This window comes from Echiichthys vipera (genome assembly GCF_963691815.1).
Source record: "Echiichthys vipera genome assembly, chromosome: 9".
NCBI lineage: Eukaryota > Metazoa > Chordata > Actinopteri > Perciformes > Trachinidae > Echiichthys > Echiichthys vipera.
Genome location: NC_139834.1, coordinates 3796183 through 3822508, shown reverse-complemented (window position 1 = coordinate 3822508; position 26326 = coordinate 3796183). Strand labels below are relative to the sequence as shown.

The window sequence follows — 26326 nt, the reverse complement described above, 5'->3', positions numbered from 1 at the left end:
ACATTTTTAAAGCTAAAGAATAGAAATATCATTTAATTTGTTATCTTTGTGGTATTACAGAACATTCTTGTATTTATAACACAATACGAGCTCTTTTAACCTGATTTTAATGGGAAAAAAATCAGCTTTTTAATCTCTATATAATCACAGAAATGTGTCATTTACCACAGTTGTGTTGGTGCTGGAAAAAGCTTAAAAATGGACCTTAAAGTGCATGAATTGACCTCGGAAAAGGTGCACAAACCCTGTCATTTCCATACTTAAATGTGTGTGTTTAGGTATTTTTCAGTCCTCCGAAGTCTCTGTCCGTCTGTATTTGTGCTGAGGACATGCTGTGTAACTGTAGTTTACACATCATCAGCACTGTGACATTACTGAGCGCAACATAAAACCACATTTGTGAAGTTTTATTCCGTCCCGTCATCAAGTTCACTGGACAAGTTCACTGGAGGTGAAGGTCACTCCAAGGGCAGTGAAGGCATCACTAAATGAACCATGACACTGACCTGAGGCCACTTTGATTGATTCATTCATTCATCTTCAACCGCTTATCCCGGGGTCGGGGTCGCGGGGGTCGTGGGGGGGCTGGAGCCGATCCCAGCTGACATTGGGCGTGAGGCGGGGTCCACCCTGGACAGGACGCCAGTCTATCACAGGACACATAGAGACGAACAGAGACAGACAACCATTCACACCTACGGGTGATTTAGAGTCATCAATGAACCGAACACTTTGATGCACAGTATTGGAAATAACACTAGATTAGAGACGCACCGATCCAGTCCGATACCCGGGCTGAGCGTATCGAGCGATACCTGACACCGATCCGATCCCACTGTTGAATATGAATGAAGCGTATACCTGTAGTGTGAGTGAAGGCATCAGGCTTGACGTAACCATTTAGCCTGGTTAAAAATAAAGGTAACACATTAACACAGATGTAAATGTACTTAATATTGTTTATTAACAAATAACAAAGTGTACACTAGCAGCCAAAATGAATAAATGACTTAATTAAGGGAGGGATTTATCATTTATTATGAAAACCATACAGTAAAATGTCTTAATATGTTCCATAATGACAGTCAAAGTCACTGTGAACGAGAATCAATTGAAAATATTAGCAAACCTCCTATGGAATAATTTTAATTTACTTAGAAAATGAGGGAATTATCCATTCGTCAGTATGCACTGTGACACTGGGAGGGACTTTGTATATATATATATATGTATATGCACTTACTGTTATTTATTAGCAAATAACAAAGTGTGCATTAGCAGCAAAAATGAATAAATGACTTAATTAATCCTTGAAAATCCGTGAATTATCCATTCGCCAGTATGCACTTTGACACTGGGAGGGACTTTGAATCTAATTTATGATCAAACCACACAATTAAATGTCTTAATATTTTCCATAATGATAGTCAGAGTCACTGTGAAAAAGAATTAATTGAAAATATTAGCAAACCTCCTTTGGAATAATTTTAATATACTTAGAAAATCAGGGAATTATCCATTCGCCAGTCTGCAGTGTGACACTGGGAGGGACTTTGTATATATATATATATGTATATGCACTTACTGTTATTTGTTAACACATAACAAAGTGTGCATTAGCAGCAAAAATGAATAAATGACTTAATTAATCCTTGAAAATCAGGGAATTATCCATTCGTCAGTCTGCACTTTGACACGGGGAGGGACTTTGAATCTAATTTATGATAAAACCAAACAGTAAATATCTTAATATTTCCCAAATGCTGCTACACTTTTAACACTGTTATCACTTATCGCTCCTTATCACTTATTTAGTTTGTACTTATTTTATTTCAACATGCTGCTAAACTGCACGCTGCGTATTGTTGTATATTGTATAAACCTGCGTTTAACCACAATGTCTGTTGCACATTAGTTATTGTTTGACTTATTTGACGTTTTATTTGTATTTGATTAATGTTTTTATGCTTATTGTCACTCTGACTCTTTCCCATCTTTGTGTTGAAACTGTTGCACAATAATTTCCCTCGATTAACTAAAGCTTCTTGAATCTTGAATCTTGAATAATGACAGAGTCAAAGTCACTGTGAACGAGAAACAATTGAAAATATTAGCAAACCTCCTGTAGAATAACTTTAATTAACTCTTGAAAATCAGGAAATGAAGGCTTGACGTAAACATTTAGCCTGGTTCAAAAAAGGTAACAAATTAACACAGATGTAAATGTACTTAATATAATGTATTAACAAATAACAAAGTGTACATCAGCTAGTGCAGCAAAAATCAATAAATAACTCAGATATAAAAAAACCTGATATTTTAAATGTAATACGAAACACTAACCAATGTTGCAAACGCAGAATTGTGTGACTGGATCGGCTGCGTTTGATTTATTAATAAAAAAGAAAGGACTGGATCGTGACGCTGGATCGGCCTCGTTTATCCCATATCTGATCCAGATGCATTTAGTCCGTTTCGGAGCAGATATCCGGATCGGTGCATCTCAGTGAATCAGGGTTAAATCATTATAACGTCATTCATTTTTGGGGCTGTCTATAGCTCAGTCAGGGGGGACCTGGCTTGGGAACTGGAGGGTCCAAGTCCGGCTCTGAACCAGTTCAGAGGGTGGACTGGTGGTTGGTGCCACACTGCTCAGGGCGCCATCCTGAGGCAGCCCCATTTAAATCCCTCATATTATAATGCATGTGTTTCTGTTTGTGCGCGTGTGTTTCCAGTCACCTGACTCTCGCCAGATCACTTTCGTTCCACCTTGCGTCCGTCTTGACTCTGTCTAGCGCCACTCAACCAAATGGATTCGCTCCATAGGAAAGTGATTTCAGGCTCCTGAGAAAATGGTCAGGCCAATCAGGAGCGCGGGTCGGGGTTTTATGGACGTGACGTAGCGGAGAAACGACTGTGGCGACTCACATCGAGGAAGCAGACGTCAACATGGATGCTGCGGTTTCACCCGTGTCGTCCAGTCTAGAGAATCTCTCTTCTTTGTCCCATTTAAAGAGGCTGAAGGTCCTCGAGGCAGCGTCCGCGGGTTCGACTCAGTCCTGCGGCCCTTTTGCTGCATGTCTCCCCCTCTCTTTATCACCCCATTTCCTGTCTATCCTTTATAATAAAGGCTTGAAAAACTGCCACAAAACGGCTCTGAAAGCTTTTGTCGGTGGAAACGATGTGGGCTGTTCTGTTTGGCTTTTCCCTGTCAGCGCCACGGGTTGGTTTCGATGTGAGCGGTTGAAGTAGTACGTCAATAAAGATGACGGACAAGGGGTCTATCCGATCATACGCAAGGATTTTTGATAAGGCCCAGCCTCCTGAAATCACTTCCCAGTCGAGCGACCCCAGAGGGATGAGGGAAGCGAGGAGGAACCAAATTCATCTGGAGAGAGTCGGGTTATGTATCCAGGCCTGTGTGTGTGCGTGTGTGTGCGTGTGTGTGCGTGTGTGTGCGTGTGTGTGCGTGTGTGTGCGTGTGTGTGTGTGCGTGTCAAGAGCGCACACACACACACACATAAGGGTCATTTCATAGACCGAGCCGCACATACTAGAAATAAAAGTGCAATACAAAGTTGTTGTTAGAGGGAAAACCGACTCCTTTCAAACTGATCCGTGTTTGCTGTGTTTACTCCTGTGGGTTCATCACAGGGTGAGGGTTAAGTCTGTAATCCAGTGCTGTTGTCCTGATTTTCCTCGGTTATGTAACTTAAATGCACGCACCCAGACATTGAAAAGGGGGAAAAGAAGACTCTCCAATCCTCTCCTCTCATTGCATCACAACACCGCTCTTTTCCTCTCTGACTGACGGACAGGGAGGGAGAGGGATGCTTACGACATGCGGCTCAAGTAGGCTACAGTATGAACTCCGACTTGGCAACGTTCAGGCAAGCGGGGACATGTGAACATAACAAAAAGAGCTCTATATTCACGTCACATAGTGCACACGATGGCTGTGTATCAGGTGGTCTGAAGAGCACTTCGGCATGCTGGGAGTTTCAGCGGTGGCCTCCCGTCCAATCGTGAGGTCTCAAATATAAGTGAAATAGTCAGACAACTGGTGAAATTATGGATTAAAGCAACAACAACGGCTCATACGATACACCTAAAAAACGCAAATAATATCAGCCGGCCTATGTGTTGGCCTGTCACCAGTAAATGTACAGCGATGAATAATAATAACAACAACAGCTGTAACGTTAATACATTTGCCTGCTCCATATGTAGCTTTCCTCATTTTCCTCACTTTTCTTGCAAATAATATCTTATGGTTGGATGATAATAGGTTCGATTGCAAGTTCCAATAATGATGTATTAAGTAAGATGGTTGTATAACTCTCTATTTGCTGAACCAAAGAAAGAAAACTGAACCAGATGAGTGGAGCCAAAAACGATCCTATTTCCCAGCATCTTGGCTTAAAGTTGCTCTAAAGTTTATCCAGGTTTTCCAGGAACTCTCAAACGTGTCCTATCCAAGCCTGAGAGTGAACGTTCGCTTCTCCATTAGTAAGAATATCCTGAACCACTTTGATCACTGCAGGAGAGTCTTTTACCATCCATTTCCTTGTGATTGCTTTACGAAGGAGTGAGTTTCACATTCAGCTAATTCATGTTAGCGTTCCTCCTCACCTGCCTTTGCTTCTCTCTTTCACGGTTTTAATACTGATCCTCCTCTTTACCGAACCCTGGATCATTTCATTTGTGTGAACACTTCGTCTCGGTCACAGGTCGGTGAACTTCAGTCCAATAGCTGAGCCACCGGACCGTTAATTGTAGCTTTGTTCGGCCTGCAATGTAAACAATGTTTCTATTCACAAAGAACAAATGTCAGAGTCTTTGCCCTTTGTTTTCTAAAGAGCATCCGCCCACGCAACTTAAAATCATTCTCCAGGGAATTCCTAAATTAGACTTCGACTTCTTGATCAAAGAGTACATTTAGATTTGTTTTGTTAGAGTCAGGAATTCAACTGTGGTCATTTCACTTAAATAACGAACCCCTAAATACCCAATCCCAGTTATGATGTCTGTATACAGATGTGCTGTAGCAGAGTGGACACAGAACAAGTGTTGGATTATATAATCTATAAAAAAATAAGATTGCGAATAGTCTTAAGTTGCACCTAGAAACCTTCAAATGTCTCAAAAGCCGACAGTGCGCCTTATAATCCGGTGCTCCTTATATATGGACCAGTATTGAGCCACAACAGGTCTCGCAGCTACGCTGAGCAGCCGCCGACTCTATTTTCCCCCGTAGAAGAAGTAACGCGCGGTGCATGTTGAGATATACGACTGCGTGAAGCGTGCCGTTTCATTTCCATGTGTGTGTTTGTGTAAAGAGCCCAAAATGGCTCCTGTTAAGAGACACGCTTACGACGCAGAGTTTACACTCAAGGCCATTAGTCACGCAGTAGAACACGGGAATAGAGCAGCAGCCAGAGAGTTGAACATGAACCAATCAATGGTGCCGAAGTGGACGAAGCAACAAGACGACCTCCCCTGACTGTGTTGTTGACGTTCCCTTTAGAGCAAATCCATCTAATGGATGCAGAACGTAACCCCAGCCTCCACTGTAGCGTCTGTTCTATGCGCCTTATAATGTGGTGACCTTATAATGCGGAAAATACGGTAGTTAACGTGAGGTTTTGAGTGTGTGTTGTGTGTTCAGGAGCTCTCAGACAGATGCGTGTTTGTTTTACGGCCTCTTAAAGTGCTGTGTGTGTTTGTTAATTATCCAGCCGTGTGTGTGTCATTAGCTGTGTGAAGTCGAGGGTCTGTACTGGGGACGAGCACCGAAGCACCTGTGGGCTGACTCAGCCATAAAACAGTTCCCATGGGAAAAGGTGACGAGTAAAAAAAATAGAAAATGACATTATACTATTTCTATTTCTCTTCTAATGGTGGCACGAAACCTATTCAGAAGCCAGGGGATATTTTCCGAAGTGTACAGTATCAGACCGTTTTATTATTTTTATGTTCGATCAATCATTTGGTTTCTAAATCTCAGAATACCCTGAGAAATGCTGCAAGTCGTCGTGTTTAAATGACGTCTTAGGTCCGAACAACAGTCCAAAACACAAGGATATTCAGTCTGTGATCATAGAACAGAACCAGTTTCAGCAAATCTTCACATTTGAGACGCCGGGATAAAGAACTTTTAGGGCTTTTTGTGCTTCGAAGCTTCGGTATTAGCAGCAAATATAAGAGGGTTTACCACCGGCGAGGGGCTTCGGATCATGACTCAGCCAGTCGTTATGCACGGTCAATGCTAACTGTGTTTACCTTCATTAAATCACCTGCTAACCGTACCGACCTTTACACTAGGGGTGGTCCCGTTCGGTACGCTTGTCACGTGTGTACCGTTCGGTTTATGAGGTGCGACGTAGCGTAAGCCTTCATGACCGCTCTCCTCTCTCGTCTCAGCGCCAGGTCTCAGTGCTACGTCTCAGCGCTACGTCTCAGCGCTACGTCTAAGCGCTACGTCTCAGCACTACGTCTCAGCGCTACGTCTCAGCGCTACGTCTCAGCGCTACGTCTCAGCGCTACTTCTCAGCGCTTCATCTCAGCGCTACGTCTCAGCGCGTCAAATCCCGGCGCTGGGAGACTTGCTCCATGCGTGCAGCAACAATGCTACGCACGCTCCCGCTACGCTCTTCTTCTCAAGTATATGAAATCCTCATTGCATTGTTTTTCATGTGTCTAGGCTCCACCCATGTCTCCGCACCACCTTGCTCCATCATCACCATCATCACCATCACCATCATCATCATCCTTGAGGCTAATGCTGTGTTTCCTGCTCGGTGTCGTCCTGCTGCTGTCCTCAGGGGTCCAGGGCCAAGGTAGAGACCTTTTATTGACCACTAAACACCGGGGAACACAGGACCCTTTCTGTAAAGAGCGGGCAAAAAGGTCCGCTGTTCCCCGATTCATTAATTATCAGGATAGTTGGCGATTTAATAGTTAACTTATTGATTTATAGTTGTCGCTCTGTATCAACAACACATTTGATTTGTATGCTATTTTTAGAAATACGTGTTCTCCTGCAGAGAACAGTACATGACGGTGCTGTGCGATCATTTCGACCTACTTTTAAAAATATAGTAATTTCTATATTTGTGTCATTGTTACTTCATGCTACATGTGACTGAAGAAACAATCGGCAAAACTCAAAGGCCTTATTATTTCAGTGCTGAACTAAAGAGCGATCGCCACAACCGGCCGCTCCCACGCATCAGGGAGCACAAAACGGCTCCTCTACTCGTCCGCACATCTGCCCGCCTGTGTGGAAAGGTTGTTGTTGTAAGTGGGTCTGTTCGACCTTGACCCCAGTCTCTCTAAATCCCCGTCAGACCCTATCTGATCTTCTGCCAGGCACCCAAGAAGTTAAGGACCCCCGGCCCAAATACACAGTCATACACACACACACACAGTTACACACACACACACACACATACATACATGCATACATGCATACACACACACATGCTCGTCGGTAAAGAATGTGTTGAGTGTTGAGGGTCATACGTCCAACAAAGCGACAAAGACAAAGTTCTGTGATTCATGATGTTCATTTCGGCACTCCTCTGTCTTCTTTCCTTCCGTTTTCCCCTCCCCCCTCATCTTCCTCTCCATCTCTTACCCTGCCGCATGGTACACACAAAACCCCGACACACTGTAACTCTGTGCTGGTCCTCTGACATGACCTTTGACCCTCCAGTCCCCAACCGGCGTCCTGTTCCTGTTTCTGTACCAGGCGAGAGGACAGGGCAGGCTTTGATGGATGAAGGGGACAGCTGGAGAGAGGGATGGATGGAGGGTGGGATGATAGACACATGAAAGACGCTGCTTGTTGGGAAACCCCTGCTGGAAATTATGTAGATGAAGTCGAAACAAGAGATGGATTTGATTTGGGGGAGAAGGAAGGGAGAGGGGGGGTAGGCCGTCTCGGAGAACGGGAGGAATGGCGAAAAGTTTCACAGCGTGTTTCTTTGATCTTCTGAGAGGCTGCGACTGTCCCGCTCTCTTTCTCCTGACCCACATCCTCGGCTAGTCACCATGCAAACACGTACATTACAAAACCTGAGTGTTCATCCCTCTGTCTCTGTGAATCCCAAGGTCGTCTTAAGCTGACGGTGCTGTCCGAGGACAGACTTCAGATGAAATGGAAGGAGGCCGATGGACCCGTGCAGAGCTACAAAGTCCGAGTGAGCCCCATCTCAGGTGAGGCTTTCCCGGATGTGACGACGTTATGGCATTTGCCTTAAGCCCCTTCATTCACAATAAGGGGGTTAACGCTACAGCACGCAGTGATGCTTGAGATGTTTTTCCACCTTTGTTTCAACATGACTACAGCTGTGCAAAGTGGTTAAACGCCATAAAACAAACAGTGTAGACTACCCTACAGTGTGCCATTTCAACAAATGTCATAATGGCAGCGACAGACTTTGGAAAGTGGAGGGTATCAAACGTGTGGAGCAGTCCATTAGAGGAGGTGATCGGCTTAACAAGTGGCTTCAGAGAGAGATTTGTACACGTTGTTTTAAATGTGAGGCCTTGATTTATCCAGGTTTGAATGAAGAAATCGATTTCAGACCGTATTTATAAATGGGTTTTATCCACAGATTGTATTAAAAAAATGGACGTAGCCTCTCCGCTGAGGCCCGTTCTCTCAACTTGATCCAATCGTACACACCTCTGGGAGTCGCCATCGTGTCAGACCTCGACTCCGCCTCATTTCCTCTGACCAAAAAAGGGCATGTATGTGACGTTGGGGGTCCATCTGGCTGACGTTTACTGAATTAGCAACAGGTCCATGAGGATAACAGCACACGTTACTAGATAAATGGGAGTAGGAGTCAATGTTGAGATTTTTCTCCGGGACCGGGAGTCTTTTTTTTTTAAATTTCCCGTGTCTCTAGCGGAGATTACACCGGCTCCGGCAGTCCGCATTAATGATCTATGATTTAAACTGATATTCAACACCGTAACATGCCCAAAGACTGTAAAACAGCGACCCCCGAATCCTCCCGCTGCTCCAGATTAGCATCTTGTGTCTGTGTCATAGATGGTACAATGGTGCAAGTGGAGCTATGTAATTAGCATAACAGAGCTAACATTCTGTTTGTACAGTCGATCGAAGAGCAAACCATCTTGTCACTTATGGAAACATCCACTCGCAAATGACCACATTCAAGGTTGAGATGATGGAGTGAGCTTGCTAATGATGCTAATCCTGACAACTAGCCTCCGAGGAGAAGAGAGGGCCAGAGGCTAACTGTCACTCAAGAGGCAGCGCCCCTGATTATCCATAAACTTTAACCTCAAATAAACAATATAATATACAAGATAAATAATAATAATTAATCACAGGGGCGGCCAAGAAGAGGGCCATTCAATCTGCTAGTGAAGCTGCACGCTGTGGATTAAGAGGGCTGATCCGTGGGCTGCTACCGGGACGCAGGCTGGGACTTGATCACCCTCGGCAGGGTCGCCTGGGCGAGGGTGTCTGTTGCAAGACCCGAAACACCTTACGACCCCAGGAAACAACACTGATGATGCGCCCCAGTGCATCCAGGTGATGTTTCTTAAAGAGATAGTGAAATCCAGTGAGGTGCAACATGACCATATTTACACATCATTGTAAAGAAAGGAGGGTCATCATTAAAGGACAAAGGAAAGAAAGATAAAAATGTTTCACAATAGAAATACACTGTGTAAGTTATTGTAGTGCTTTATTTTTATTTTTTAATGGATCATCCACGATCCAATCCCAATCTGATCATCAAGCTTTTCAGCATATTCGTAAAGTGAAAGCCTCCACTCCCTCCTCCGTAGTTTGAACCTGCACATGAACGTGTGAAAGCGACTTTCCTCTCGCTGTAATCCAGACTGTCATAAATGTGTCAGCTCTCTTGTTTCACAGGTGACGGTTTGGATAAGAATGCAGCTCCATCTGTGGCTCTTCCTGCCCCTCTTAACTCCTTCCTCAACACTGTTTTCAACCCCGTCACCTTCTTATCTCCCATTCCACACCGTGCGGCTAAGCCCGGGCACGTCTACCAGACACACAGACTGAGGGGAGGAGGAGGGGGCTCAGAAGAAGAATTCAGTCCAGCGCAGGCTTAAGGTGTAGAGTCGGGAGGGGGGGGGGGGGGGGGGGCAGGGGGTAGATGAGATCGGAGAGGGAATCCTGGAAAAGGCATTAAAAGAAAGTCTCAAGGTTGCGACATATATCTGCGATGTGAAGGGCAGAAGAGGAAGCGCTGCGTCGTTTCGTATAGAATAGAAATAAAGATGAGGGCCAGATGGAGAAGATGGAGGGATAACACAGTGAGTTGGTCATTTTACCTCCGCGGACAGAAAGTATGCACTCCATATTTCCATATTTAAGATTCATCAGGAGTTTGTTTAATCTAATAAAACAAATCCTGGGAGTAACGTGCATATGGAAGGGTACTGGAGCAGCTGTTGGAGCAGCGCGTGCATCAGGATGTACTGAATCGTCTGTAACACTGCAAACTATTAATGTAGCAGAATTAGCACAACTCCAGTTCGATCTGAAGCATTTCTGCACTATGATGACTTTGTTCACTTACCTATTTAGGACTCGTACTTGATGATTGAGGTGCTTGAAATCCTTGAAAGTGCTTGAATTTTGGATAAAGTACCTAAAAATGCTTGAAATTGTATCCGTATTTCTTTCACAATAAGCGGCTAAAGAATAGAAATATCATTTAATTTCTTAACTGTCTGGTATTACGAAACAATTTTAGTTGTTTAAATAACATAATACCATCTATTTACGTGATTTAATGAAAACATGTAGGTTACCACAGCTGTAAGGTGCTGGTAAAGCTTGAAAATGGACCTTGAAAAACCCTTTTTATTGCTTCATTGCCAACTTTTGCAATTTAAATCCTTGGGAAAATCATCTGCAGACATCCAAGGCCAGTGTAACGTGGACTGGGGAGGGAGGGCATCAACATTTTATTACTTATCACGTGTTTTAAATGAAGATATTCTTTACAAATAAAATTATGTCATTGTAAAGAATGAAGTGGAGACAATATTTAAATATAAATTCAGACAATTCATTCAGAGCAAGAAGACAACCAAAGCTGCACTGTATTTTTTATTCTTATAATATTACACACGTTAAACTGGATCATGTTAAAGGATAAAATGATGAAGCAAGTGGTTAAACTCTCGTTCTAAGCCACTTAGGGCGCACTCACACTGTCGCACCGTGCCCGTGCTTTAGGGTCCTTGTCCCCCCCTCCAGGCCCGTTTGTACTCACACTACCTGGGTCTCGCGCAAATGCTTCTTGCTGCCTATACGTCATCACGCCGTAACACGTCACACACATTGATGACGTCATCGCGATGCGTGGCTCTGTTTACAAATCTTTCCGTAGACCTCGGAGTTTTTGTGCGTCTTGTCGACTGTTTTTGAATCTTTTCATCGACCAAATCTGCAGTAAACACTCCACCTTCGCATCACACCAACGTGAACCTTTCGCCGCCATTGTTTTAAATGTCCGCGCATGGTCCCTCCTTCTTTTTTCTACGTCCCAACAGGCGCACAGGAAATGACCTCAGAACCGCCGTAGACCTCGTGCTCGTACATGTGTGCACGCTCGTGCTCGTACACGTGCAAACGTGCTTTACAAAAGCCCACCTCTCTCAGACGGGCCGTGGACAGCCAGCTGGCCGCAGTTATGCGCGGAGCGGTTGCACTCACACTGGTCAAAAGCTCTAGGCTTTACCCGAAAAACCTGTTTTGGCCCGGTGCGGAAGGACAGTGTGAGTGCGCCCTTACAGTTAACATGGTAGCGAGCCAGGGCTGCTGCCTTCCCCCTCCTTATTCCTTGTATGATTGGTCGACCCGTGCTGACTCAAACCTCTAAATTTGATGATGATGCTACGGTGGTGGGGTTAGGAACACGTTCAGATGAATCAGCATATGAGATGTCTGATCTTGTAAGCTGCTGCGGCGACGATAGCCTTCAGCTGTATTGGAAGACTTCAGGAGAGGGAAATGTTCTTGAAACTGCCGGAGAAAACATGAAAGAGTTTAAATTTCTTCTGCAGTGTAAAGTCGGCTCCTCCGAGATGATGCTTTTTGTGGAGCTTTGAAAAAAACGTAGCCACACTTTGGCTGGAAATCGCGCCTAATTCGACATCAGGTCCACAGCAATCCACCGGTAGAGTGTGAAGTAGACGAAGAAGAAGAACAAGAAGAAGAATTACTTTATTTTTGTCCCACACGGGGAAATTCAATTTTCACTCTTATTATCATTATACATGTTACACACAGGCCCGAAATACACACACATGCACAACCAGGACCTATACATGCAATTGAGGAGAGATGTTAGAGTGAGGGGGCTGCCAGTGACCAGCTCCCCGAGCAGTTGGGGGTTCAGTGCCTTGCTCAACAGCACCTCGGCAGTGCCCAGGAGATGAACTGGCACCTCTCCAGCGACCCTATGGTTCCCAGCCAAGTCACCTATGGACTGAGCTACTGCCGCCCCCTAACATGCACAGGACAAACACAGAGCTTCCTTGCTTTATAATGAGACACTTAGGGGATGTCAGACACCCTGACTTTGCCTTTAAGTACTAAGGCAGTCATTTCGACAGGACCTGGTGGAGCAGTGAAGCCAGAAGAGCAATATCACATTGAACAAACAGCAAATATTCTCTATTTCCATCGTCCAACATGTTTGGTTGCACGGAGCAGAGTTCACAGAAATGACAGCAAGACATGTGCATTTATTGACACTTTAGGCACCTGATCAGATGCTGCCGTCGCAATATTTCTACCCATGGTAATGATATTTTGTTACTTTGTGACTAATGCACACCAGGGTGTCCCCCAGAGAAGTTGTTTGGCCCAGTGGCGAGTGTCTTTTTTGACGAGGGCCAGGGGCAGACTGATGAGAGGGCCCTATAGTTTCTGTGAAGTAGTTCAGATGAACCGTTCTGAAGACGTGCAAAGGTCAAACGCAGAGATTCCTTCCTTTATAGTGAGACACGCTCGCAGCGAAAAAGACCTTGGGTGATGTCAGAAACCCTCATCTCTCAACGCAAATGTTTGTCTTTTCCAGAGGAGCCACAGCCGGAGCTGATGTTGACCACCACACGGGGCCGGGCAACAGTGGCAGGACTGGACTCCAGTCAGGAGTACGCCCTCCAAGTCCTGGTGCTCAACGGGACGACAGAACGGCTGCTGGCAAAGCGCCGCTTCACCAGTAAGGAACACAGAGAGAGAGAGAGAGCACAGTAGATGAGCACAAAAGGGACAAATGACCTTCAAGAGCGTGTTGAGGTCAAGGCCAAAGTAAAATGTAACACCTAAACTATCCTTTTAAAGGTCTTATATGAATACTTTGACATGATTTTATCTTCCTGTATTGGGAAACATAGAGGTCGGGTGTGGAGCGATAAGGAGGCATGAGGTAGGTTCAAGTGTGTGTGTGTGTGAGAGCGAGCGCGAACATGACTGCTTATCTTTACAGATCATCTTATATGATATAGTTTAGTTTTCTTTTTATCCACAATCCATACATTTGGATCGTGATTAACTGGAGTTCACAAACCAAGCTACAGATCTTTGCGGGGTTGAACGAGGGACATAAGACTCCGCAGGGTCCGTGATGTGATGTTCGACACGGACGAGATGAAGAAGAAACGTTGTTGACTCAGTTGGTGCCATGCCGCGCTTTGAGATAACAACTGCCAAGACAGCAAAGTCCTATTATGTGCATTTTTGACATTCTTACACTTTCTTGGAGTGTACAAGTCCTCCACCCCATCACACCGAGTACACACACACACACTTAAAAGTGTGTGCTTAAAGTGGGTTTTGTTTACAGGCTTAAAGTGGGTTTTGTTTAAAGTCGCTGTGATTTACACGAGTTCAGTGCGTTAAATCATTGAATTGTTAAATCTGCCCACCGGCCTTTCCAGCAGACTGACACAATGACATGGTGCGTTTGAGGGCGAGCGGCTCCGAGAGAGAACAGCGTGTCTCAAAGGACATTTGGAGGAAGCGTCACCTGTGTTTGGGGGATTAGTGTCTGCGTGGGAAGTCTTGGGACAGGGACCCTCCTCAGTTGCTCCTCCTGAGTGTTCTTCCATTTTTACCATGTTAAAGCGTTAGTTGCAGACATTTGTGATACTGTGTTATAGAAATAAAAAGGACTTGACTTTAACTTTACCTGACATCAAAGTGTGCACGCTCTCCAAGCACTCACGGGCTAAAACACTGTTATTTCCTTCCGCGGTGACAGTAAATCACATCCCGGCACTGTGTCTGTTTACTCTCTATGATTTGTGAGCCGCCTTCACTTTTGACATTTTATTGTTAGAGGACTCTGATTGATATTCTCCTGGGCCTCGTATTGTATGGTGTGTGGCTCCGGTTGCTCTGCGAACCCTTGCGAGTGATAGTAGGTTACTGTGTCGAGCTGAGCGTGTCCAGGCAGGTCTGAAAGACATGTTCACTTTGAAATTTGTAACACCGCTCGTCTCTCTGGAATGATGGCAGTCTGGGAATTCCTTCCCGATGCGTCGCGTTTCCCATTTGCTTAAACCCCCTCTGGGCCCAGCACTTATTTCCTTCCTTGGAAATTTCACCCTTAATTTGCCGCCGTTGACCTTGTCTTTTAACTCCAGGCGAGGATTTGCCGACAAGACCTGGTGAAGCAGTGAAGCCGGAGGAGCAATATCACATATAACAAACAGCAAATATTCTCTGTTTCCATCGTCTAACAGCTTTAGCAGGGGACCCCAAACTTCCCTTTCCCGGGCCACATTAACCAGCTCTAACTGGGGGATCCCGAGGCGTTCCCAGGCCAGTGTGGAGATCTAATCTCTCCACCTGGTCCTGGGTCTTCCCCGAGGCCTCCTCCCAGCTGGACGTGCCTGGAACACCTCCCTAGGGAGGCGCCCAGGGTTCATCCTTACCAGATGATCCTGAACCACCTCAACGCAAAGGAGCAGCGGCTCTACTCCGAGTTCCTCACGGATGGCCAGATAAAATCATCAAGTTGTGATGTTTTCTAATCAAAAAGTCAAAGGTCAACTTCACTGTGACATCATCATTGTTCTCAGGAGCAGAAGGGGCGACATTTGGTTGGTGACACTCGAATCTGCGCTGACTCTATAGATCTTTTGTGCGAAGCGTCCACATGTCAGCAAAAAATACATTTAATGCCATTTACTGAATTCCTTTATGGAAGTAAACTCGACTGGTTGTCTGAGTCACACAACCGCGAGGCAGTAATTCTTGTTTACTCTAAAATTAATTAGCCTGGTCAGATGCGTACAGGCACACTTGGTTACGTAGACTCAGGTGTGTTAGGGTAGGGAGAAACTTAAAACATGCAGGACAGTGGCTCTCCAGGACCGGAGTTGCCCACCCCTGTCCTAGACAAATAACCAAGTCTAGTTGCTTTGACTGAAATTGCTTTGGGGATAACGACGACCTGGACACATGAGAACATTCACAGGCCAACATTAATTAATATAAATGGCTCATATGTGATTCCCTGATCTTTCCTTTCCTCTTGCAGTGGAGGGTCTACGAGAGGAGGAAATGATCCGCAGCGGTAGTCGAGAGCACAAGAAGAAGATGTTGCCAGGCGGCTCGGGGTCAGGAGACCTGGACGATGTAACGGAGGCTCTGATCGGCCTGCCAACAGTTCTGTATCCGGACCCCACCACCACCACCACCACCACTGCTGCTGCTACAGGTAATCGATCCTTGAGTTATGATACATGACATCTCTCCGCGACATTTTCTGTGTGGCAGAACCGCTCGACGGCTGTTCCAGAAATACCCACACACTGTTTAAGGGCGCACTCACACTGTCCTTCCGCACCGCACCGCGCCCCAGGCTTTAGGGTACTTGTCCCCCCTTCCCTCTCCCCCCGCTGGCCAGCCCGTTTGTACTCACACTACCTGGGCCTCGGAGAATGCTTCTTGCTGCCTATACGTCATCACGCCGTAACACGTCACACGCATTGATGACGTCATTGCGATGCGTGGCTTTGTTTACAAATCTTTCCATAGACCTCAGAGTTTTTGACTGTTCTTGAATATTCATCGACCAAATCTGCAGTAAACACTCCACCTCCACATCACATCAACGTGAACCTTTCACCGCCATTGTTTTAAATGTCCTTGCATGGTCCCTCCTTCTTTTTCCTATGTCCCAACAGGCGCACATACAATGACCTCAGAACCACCATAGGCCTCGTGCTCGTACATGTGCACACGCTCGTGCTCGTACATGTGCAAACGCGCTCTACAAAAGCCCACCTCTCTCAAACGGGCTGTGGACGGCCAGCTGGCCGCAGCTATGTGCGGAGCGGTTGCACTCACACTGGTCAAACGCACTAGGCTCTACATGAAAAACCTGTTTTGGCCCGGTACGGAAGGACAGTGTGAGTGCGCCCTAAGTCTGTGTGGTATGGTACAGAAAAACCTGCGACAGAACTTCATCTCCTCGTAAATACACACATACACATAGAAGCAGGCCAGCACACACATGCACAGAATACTGCATTTAAACACATTTATACCAAAGCGCTTGGAGACAAACACTAATGACAGCCTACGACGGCAGAGCCAACACAGCTGGAACCAGATGAAAGGACAGGGGATGTGGTCCCGGAGCTTTGATTGTTGTTGTATCAAGCAAAGTCAAAAGACGTAACTATGAATCATGAAACAATAATATTTAGGCGTTGACAGTCAGTTTTGAAGTCAGATGGATCCGATGTCCCGTACGGCCTCAACTGGTCCCCTAAACAACCTTTGCTTGTCTTCCCGTGACCCCGCCCATGTGCCTCTCTCTCCTCCAGAGCCCCCAGCAGTAGAAACCCCCTCTCAGCTCCCCAACGAGGCCCAGGAGAAAACCCCCAAAGAGAAGAGGAAGAGGAAGAAAGACAGAGAGCGGGATCGTCCGAGGGGGGAGAATAAGGAGGAGCAGGGGACAACACAAGGCAAAGCGTCCGAGGAGAAACCCAGGAAGACGCCCTTTCCCACCCAGCCGGTTACAGGTAACCACTGCCCCCCCAGTGTCACCACACATGACATCAAACTGGATCTGAAACGCTTCTATTGTTTTTTTAATGAACCGAAACACGACAGAACCGATTAGGACACCTCGCTCTGAGCAGGAGGTTAAGCAGGTTGTCCTAAAGATGGCGTCTGGCCTTCACTATCACGGCCTCTTAAGGAACAAGAAGCTCGAGCGCAGTAAGTGTCGGTTTGAGATCCGATGACAGTGTTTACACAAGGGAGGGACAGGTAAAGGAAAGGATAATGACAGGCCTTCTCGTGGGGCTGCAGGGCACATGTGTCCTCTCTCTCTCTCTCTCCCTCATAATCCAGGGGAACATATCCACGCTCACATACACGGAAACTCACCGTGTCGACACATGTGCACTCAGTATTTATGCACCTATTTTTAACACCTGTGTAAATGCAGAGCCATCTGGTTCCTGATTTAAACCGTGCATTTACCCGCGCGCCCACTAATACGCGTCCGCGGATGACTAATGACAGGAAAAACGTTACTTAAGGTAAAATGGGGATCGACCGAGATGGATTTTTTAAGGGCCGATGCCGATACGGATACAGGCCGCTGTTTTTCTTGGTTAACTTAAGAGGACAAAAAGTGATGGTTAAGTTTTGACGACAAAAGGCGTCGGTTGAGTTTAGACGACAAAAGGTGATGGTTAAGTTTAGCCGATTTTCTTGAGTCGATATTTTCTCTCCTCTTCCATTTATTTAGGCGCGTCTCCAAGGAAACCGTTTGAGTGTGACAGCGATGCGGCGGCAGACATCGTGTTGTTGGTGGACGGCTCCTGGAGCATCGGACGCACCAACTTCAGACGGGTGCGAGACTTCCTGGAGGGCCTGATGACACCTTTCCATATCGGGCCGGACTACGTTCAGATCGGTGAGGATAAGAGCGGGGTGCTGAAGCCAGATCTCCTCGCTTCTCTTCTCTTCTCTTCTCTTCACTTCTCTTCACTTCTCTGCTCGTCTCCTCTCTTCTCTTCTCTTCTCTTCTCTTCTCTTCTCTTCTCTTTGTCTTTGTCATCATTCATACTGCAGAGGTGCAGACTGTTTAAGGCGTGTACCGTAAGTGATGACATGTGAGTGTGTTGGAACAGCGATAATTATGACATTTTTATTGCTCATTAACAGCTGAATTTATTGACAAAAAAAGCAAAAGCAAAGCTGAACATGTGCATTTGTTAAGATTACATTACTTATTATTACTAAAGTTCAGACAACTAAAGGTGACGGTTAAGTTTAGACGACAAAAGGCGACGGTTAAGTTATTACTTATGATCGAAAACAAGCAAGTCACTTTGATAACACAACCAAACATCAAGTGCAACAAAATAAGACATTGAAATATGATATCAGTTACTGTGCTGACAGCGAGAAGGCCATCTTGGCAAGACGACCAGAAGCCAGTCTGAGATTAACTCTGGTCCTGCAGCCTCTTGCTTGGTCACTGTAGGGAATACAGGCTCAATTAAACTCTAGTTTATCAGAGAAAGGAGGAGGCCTTATGGCTGACGCGTGTTCTGGTTAGGTTCTCATCTCATCTCATCTTCAGCCGCTTATCCGGGGTCGGGTCGGGGGGGCAGCAGCTTTAGCAGGGGACCCCAAACTTCCCTTTCCCGGGCCTCATTAACCACGTTCTGGGAAAAAAACGTCTTCAAAGTTTCTCCGTTTTGACCATTTCTTTTGAACTATTTATAGCACAAATCCACTTAGATGCATACGCGTCTTGAGGCAAGAAATAAAAATAAGAACAATGACCCAAAGGTCCACAAACTAGCATCCAAAGTACGTGTTAACACGGTCAGAAAACTGTGTGCCTCCACCTTTACAAAGGGTACACCGCCATCTCCCCTTCTACGCTGCACTGCACACACTGGCACACAGTTCTTAAAGTGACAGGCCCATATTAAGCATGCACCCAACTGTTACGTAGGAATGCAATAACAATCCCAGATATATAAAATTCATAAGCACCAAAAAATATTATCTTAGGAAGCATTTGGCTCCTACAGTCACTATCTTCATTCCCTTCTCAGTTTCCTCCATCCACATACTCTTCGGTCTCTCCCCCTCTGCCGTGACGTCCGTGGACAACACCCCCTCGGTGCTCCGAGCTCCCGGTCCTGGCAGCACGGCTAACTGAGCTAACGGTTCCACTTCAGTAACACGTCAGGAAACTCTGTAAATCACAGGGCGTCAAAAGCAGAGCAGCCAGAGGCCATGTACGTTTGGACAGGAAACATTTTCATCATAAAATACGATCCAGGTTCACCAATACCCGTGGTAGTGTGTGCCTTAAAGCGTTGTGCGCTTTTCCCGGGAAATCCGAGCCCCTTACCAAACTTTCATAGTACTAGAACAGGTGTTCAGGGCGCGAGGCACCGTCCTCCCTGTTACAAGTCAGCGTAGCATCGACTTGATTTGTAAGCTGCTATTTTAAGGTAAAACAGTTGCATTATGTTGGTTTAATTTCTGCATGCAGCGTTTTTTATTCTCCCTTAACTGCTCGATCATTGACAGCCTTTACAGCAATGCATTTCAGAAATCACGCCACAATTTCTAGTCTCACTACTTTGTGTCTCATATTTGGACGGGATTGAACACATTGTAATAGAGCATTGTTTATCTTAAAGGAAAGAATCTGCGTTGTTAGCTTGTAAATGAATGTTTGCTTTGCTACTCTGAGAGGATGATTCAAGATTCAAGATGGTTTATTTGTCATATGCAGCAAATTACAGCAGCAGTCGTTGGCAATGACATTCTTGAGTCCCAGGCTCCTTCTGCAATGTGATATAAAAAGAAACACAAGTAAAAAGAAGAGAAACACAAGTAAAAAGAGCTGAGATTGAGAATATTTTATTTACTACAACTGTGAGGTGCTGGAAAAGCTTGAAAATGGACCTTGAAAGTGCTTGAATTTGACCTCAGAAAAGGTGTACGAGCCCTGCATAATGGATTTACCTGTCCTAATGTCCTGTGTGTCTGTGTGTCTGTGTGTCAGCGTGGCTGTGTGTGTTTGTGTGAATGTGTGTATGAACGTTTACATATTTGTGTGTGTCTCTGTGCGTGACTGTGGGGGTGGGAGGGTCGGGTTCTTGTTTGTGTTTCTCTTTTTCTTCATCTCTTTGAGGCACTTTGCGATACTTTTCTGTATGAGAAGCACCGTATAAATAAAGGTTGATTTGATTTGATTTGATTTGATAATGTGTGTTTTTGTCCCAGGTCTGACCCAGTACAGCGGAGACCCTCGCACAGAGTGGCAGCTCAACAACTTCACCACCAAAGACCAGCTGCTGGAGGCAGTAAGGAATTTCAGATACAAGGGTGGAAACACATTTACAGGTAAACACTCACTACTTTAGTGTTCATCAGCCCTAACATCTGTCTTATATATGCGCGTAACACATGAAATACGTACACGGTAGAGTCCATATAGCGTATTTCTGTCGCTGTGTAACCATGCATGCCATCCCTCAGGCCAGGCGCTGCTGCACGTCATGGAGGACAACATGAGAGCTGAGGCAGGCGCCAGGTCGGGCGCTCCCTTTTTCCTGGTCTTGTTGACCGACGGGAAATCTCAGGACGACGCCATCGCCGCGGCGACCCGTCTGAAGAATGCCGGCGTGGAGATCATCGCTGTAGGTGAGAGTGAAAAGAAGAGGGGGTGAGGCGGTGAAGACCTTTTAGTCGTTTTCTTTAATCCAATCGCATCCCTCACCTGCGTTTCTGGGCACCCTACGTCCCGTAATAGGCCACGCCCTCTCGCCGGTGCAAACAAAGGAGACCTCAGTGTTCTTTAGGCGCTAATACGGAAAACAGGAGTTACTACTCAGTTAATAAGAATAAATACGATTACATTTGAGGAATTACAAGTAATATTTACATATTTGTCATATGTCATATTTATTGACAGCTATGTGTGTGTGCGTGTTCGTGTGTGTGTAAGAGAGAGAAAGACAGTAAATTTTCACCCTCATTTAACCGGAGGTAGACAAAGCCTCGGCTGTTTGTTTAGTTTCACAGAGCTAAACTAAAACGACAGGATATTAACGACAGAGAAAGGGATTGTTGTCATAGTTCTGCATCACCTGGTGATTCAGTGTGGTAGAATAAATGTGTGTGTGTCACCTCTGGACACTGAGCCGGCTCGTTTACCCACTTCCCCTCCAGTAACCTGGACAAACATTCCCTTACTCTTTGATTTTATCCATATAACGCCGATCATCGCTCAGCCACGACGTAATACATCCGTCTGCCTGACTAACGTTAGCCATTGCAGGAGGTTTCTAGGTCTGTTAACGTAAAAATAGGCGAAATCAGGACAGATTACGGTAAGATCTGTATTAACCGCCAGTCAGAGTCGGCTGTATTGTTTGTTTTCACCGGTATCCTCATGTGTTACTCTCATCTACGGGACTTTAAGCTCTCTTGACATTTGTTTATTCAGCTTCTGGTGACGCTTGGGTGAAGTGTAACCAATTATGGTCTGATATGGTCTTATTAGTGTTATTTTATGCAATACAGTCCCAGTTATGTCCTCATTATTAGGCACTCAGAGGCACTTTGTTCTAATCTCTGTATTATTCAGGTGTAAAGAATGCTGATGAGGCCGAGCTGAGACAGGTGGCGTCGGAGCCGGTGGATCTGAACGTCTACAATGTCAATGACTTCCCTCTGCTCAGCAAGCTGGTGGCACGGCTGGTCCACATCCTGTGCGGGAGGATCGAGGACCGCGGCATCTCGAAACGTACGCGTATTCACGTAGCAATGTCCCTCCGTATCTGTCAGCTGTCTTCTCTTGCCTCCTCATTCTTTTCATGGCAGGCAAATCGACTCAAATCCTCTTGTTGATGTCTAATGTGCTCATTGATTGTTGCTGTGTCTCCAGGGATGGAGCCTGGGCCCACAGCCGACCCAGCCCTCTCCTACCCGAGTCCCACTGATCTCCGGTTCTCTGAACTGGGCTCCAGGGAGGTTAAGCTTCACTGGACCAATCCCGCTAAGCCGGTCCAACAGTACAGAGTGGTCTACCACAGCGCCGAGGGTCAGAGTCCACAGGAGGTTAGAACGCGACCTCACCTCACATGAATTATCGCCACAGTAGGTTTGAGACCTTAGCACAGTTGTACAAGCAAAATGAGATGAAGAATGGTGGATTCTAGCAGCTACTACGTTGAGTTTTACATCATACTCCAATCCTGGGGAAAATGTGCTGGGATGGGAGGAAAAAGTCACATTAAAAGTGATACATATTCAGGGTTCGTGCGGGTGCTTGAAATCCCCGAAACTGCTTTGATTTTAACGTTTTGTCGATGTTTGAAAAGTGCTTGAATTTTGGATGTCGCGTGGGGTGACGGGGAATACACAGAGGATTGGACCCAAATGCAGACACGGAACTCAGGAGACAGTTTTAACAAATTAAATAAACTTATTTTAACACAGAGGTGCACAAAGAACAAAGGGGAAACAAGGAGAGCACTAAGACAAACTGGTCACAGGGAACGAGCACAAGAGGAAAGGTACGCAGGGAGACATCTGGGTATGTAGAGTAATGATCCGGCACTGAATGAGGCTCAGGACCGGCTTAAGAAACAGAGAGGCAGGTGATCAGTGCCAACGAGAACCACCTGCTCACACCAAGGAAACACAAAGGGGAGCACGTACAGGGAAACACAGACAGAGGGAGACAAAAACAGAGACTAAAAGGAGAGGAGGACTGCCCTGATTTAATCACGACATTGGAGAAAGTGTTTGTGGTGTGGTGGTTAGCACTGTTGCCTCACAGCTAGAGGGTTCTTGGTTTAAACCCCTTCTGTGTGGAGTTTGCATGTTCTCCCCGTGTCTGCGTGGGTTTTCTCCGGGTTCTCCGGTTTCCTCCCACAGTCCAAAGACGTGCAGGTGTTCGGTTCATTGATGACTCTAAATCACCCGTAGGTGTGAATGGTTGTCTGTCTCTGTTCGTCTCTATGTGTCCTGTGATAGACTGGCGTCCTGTCCAGGGTGGACCCCGCCTCACGCCCGATGTCAGCTGGGATCGGCTCCAGCCCCCCGCAACCCCGATTGGGACAAGCGGTTGAAGATGAATGAATGAATGTATTTATAAAACGGGGGGAAAAGCTTGAAGATTGACCTTGAAAGTGCTTGAATTTGACCTTTGAAAAGATGCACGAACCCTGAATATTGCCATGTCAAAAGAAGTGTTTGGTGCATGTGTCTGTCTGATTGTGAGTGCTGCTTTGTCTCCAGGTGGTGTTGAGCGGCACAGAGTCCACGGTGCTGCTGGAAGGCCTCTCCTCTCAGACGCTGTACCACGTGTCCATCTTTCCCGTGTACGAAGACAACGTCGGCCTGGCCCTCAGAGGAACCGTCACGACACGTAAGACTGACACCACTGCTAAAAATGTATTTTGGACTGAACATCCAAACGAAAATCACTGACACTTCCTGGTCTCAGAATAATAATAATGGAGCAATCAAATGTTTTGGAAGAAGGCAAATTAATATGAGCAGCTCACAAAGACAGCGAGTCGTCAAGCATTTCATTCTTCCAAGGAGACGAGCGAGACGGTAGCAAAAGAGAAGCTGGGCCCTGATTAGAGAGAGACATTAGGATGTTTTGTCCTTGTTACACAGACAAACAGCTCTGGTGTGAAAGCAGTAGGGGTGTCCCGACTAAAAGGTTTCATAGTCTTATCTGATTCGTCACATCTTGCCCATAGTCGACTGATCCCCTGATCCGGGGTGGGGATCCGCAGGCATGAAGCAGACAGCGGCGGGTGCACGAGAGTCCAGCGCTGCGCGGTCACACGTGTCAGGGAGAGGGTTACTGAGAGATGTGATGTCTGATTTCTGATAGGGGCCTCTTATTAAAAGTATTTGTTGTCATAACATACTGTAAGTGTGTTTTGTTTGTATCTTTCTTTGACGATAGCTGAAGGTGTATTCAGAACTGTAGTTTCGCTTTCACGCCGCTGTGTCAGACTGTGTCGGATTTAACGTCTAAAATGAAAAACAACAAATGCTGATGATTAAACAGCAGCAGGCTGTTGTGTTTCTGACGCCCAGACAGATTTAAAGCCCAGCTACTGAAAACCCAAGGTGTCTAAAGAGGCAGCAGTCATCAGTGAATCACAGAATGGGCTCAGCATGCCCGTCATCAGTTTATGTACCACGAACCACTCCTGACATCTTTGGACTCTGCTCACCCTTCCTCTGTCTCTACCTGTCCCCCTCACTCAGTGGCCCTGGCCATGCCTGCCAACCTGGAGGTGACTCCAGCCTCCTACAGCACGCTGCGAGTGAGCTGGGGCGCAGCGCCCGGCGCAACACAGTACATGATCCTGTACTCAGCACTCAACCACGGACAGCCTGATGACGCCAAGGAGGTGTGTGTGTGCGTGTGTGTGTGTGTGTGTGGGTGCGTGCGCATGTGTGTGTGTGTGTGTGGGGGGGGGGTGTACTGTAGGTGAAAACATGATGTGCGAGGCAAAGACGAGCAAAAATGCTTCAACAGCATGTCCTGTTCATATTGTCAAGTTTTCAGGACAGGGTGTTAACTGTAAAGTTAACGAGCACTATACGCTTCATTAGAGGGGCAACGGCTGTGGCTCAGAGGTAGATCGGGTCGTCTTCCATTTGAGAGATCAGCGGTTTGATCCCTGGCTTCTCCGGTTCGCATTTCGAAGTGTCAATCCTCACCTTCAGATATAGTAACAAACCTCTGACTCCATGTTTGCACTTGTGTCTGACCGCAGGAGAAATTCAGTGCAGAGAAGAGGGTGGTGGATCTTGCAGAGTTACTGCCGGCAACAGACTACTCTGTCACCCTTTATGCCCTGTATGATGAGGATCCCAGCGACCCCGTCACTGCGGTCGCCACCACGTGTAAGACAGTCCCCAAACATTCACTTCCTGCTTTCAGATCTTCGCTACTCACTCCTCCTTCTTCCTTCTCTTTCATCTTTCACCTCTAAGCACATTAACTTCTCAACGGCCCTGATCAAATCAATCACTTCAGATCATTTGTCTTTCATCTCATCTTCCTCTTCCCTCCCTTTTTACCTTTACTCTCCCTCCCCACAGTCCCCCTCCCACCGCCGATGAGCGTTCAGTTCCCGATGGTCACCCACAGTATGCTGAGGGTGAGCTGGGTGCCCGGAGCCGTGGACGTCCCCGGCCACAGAATAACCTACAGCACAAACCTCGGCAGTGACGTTAAGCAGGTAACTACTCCTCTGTCTCCAGAACCATCCCCAGAGCTGAGATTACATCTTTATTTCCAAAGAGACGTGTATTTTACATTCTTTTGAGCAATTCTTACGTTGCTTTGAACAAGACGAATGATTACAGTCATGCTTCAGTCGTCTGTGATCTGATATCAGCAGGGAAACTCAAACCCTTGCAGACCGTAACAGCCATACTAATTACCTAGAATCTCCTCATGCATCCCTTTCCAAATCACTTTTTATAATAAGTATAAATAATAAAAGAGCAGGAAATGAAACCTATTACAGAGAACTAAATCTGGATTTTTAAATAAATCATTACACAGACACTTGTAATGCATCTAAAAGGACCTACCGTATTTTCCGCACTATAAGGCGCTCCACATTATAAGGCGCACCTTCAATGAACGTCTTATTTTGAAACTTTTCTCATATATAAGGCGCATCGCGTTATAAGGCGCATAGAACAGACGCAAAAGTGGAGGCTGGGGTTACGTTCTGCATCCATTAGAAGAAGCTGCGCTAAAGGGAACGTCAACAACACAGTCAGGGGAGGTCGTCTTGTTGCTTCCTCCACTTCAGCACCATTGATTGGTTCATGTTAAACCCTCTGGCTGCTGCTCTATTCCCGTGTTCTACTGCGTGACTAATGGCCTTGAGTGTAAACTCTGCGTCGTAAGCGTGTCTCTTAACAGGAGCCATTTTGGGCTCTTTACACAAACACACACATGGAAATGAAACGGCACGCTTCACGCAGTCGTATATCTCAACATGCACCGCGCGTTACTTCTTCTACGGGGGAAAATAGAGTCGGCGGCTGCTCACCGTAGTTGGAGACCTGTTGTGGCTCAATATTGGTCCATATATAAGGAGCACCGGATTATAAGGCGCACTGTCGGCTTTTGAGACATTTGAAGGTTTTTAGGTGCAACTTATAGTGCGGAAAATACGGTACTCAAAAGACGTGTCTGGTTTCTGATTCAGTCTAACGGACATAGTTAGACTA

The 26326-nt window shown here is 46.1% G+C and overlaps 1 protein-coding gene across 1 annotated transcript in view; it reads left to right on the top strand.

Moving 5' to 3' along the window:
- Positions 1-26326, top strand: part of LOC310951158 (collagen alpha-1(XX) chain-like) — a 46508-nt gene that overhangs the window by 411 nt on the left and 19771 nt on the right. Inside the window, exons 2-15 of the mRNA XM_083919279.1 lie at positions 6704-6839; positions 8116-8220; positions 13110-13253; positions 15579-15758; positions 16873-17070; positions 17808-17975; positions 20318-20437; positions 20573-20737; positions 21684-21842; positions 21984-22156; positions 23342-23471; positions 24335-24480; positions 24850-24979; positions 25178-25317. Of these exons, the coding sequence (XP_083775405.1) occupies positions 6713-6839; positions 8116-8220; positions 13110-13253; positions 15579-15758; positions 16873-17070; positions 17808-17975; positions 20318-20437; positions 20573-20737; positions 21684-21842; positions 21984-22156; positions 23342-23471; positions 24335-24480; positions 24850-24979; positions 25178-25317 (2085 nt within the window). The 5' untranslated portion in view covers positions 6704-6712. The remainder of the gene's footprint in view (positions 1-6703; positions 6840-8115; positions 8221-13109; positions 13254-15578; positions 15759-16872; positions 17071-17807; positions 17976-20317; positions 20438-20572; positions 20738-21683; positions 21843-21983; positions 22157-23341; positions 23472-24334; positions 24481-24849; positions 24980-25177; positions 25318-26326) is intronic.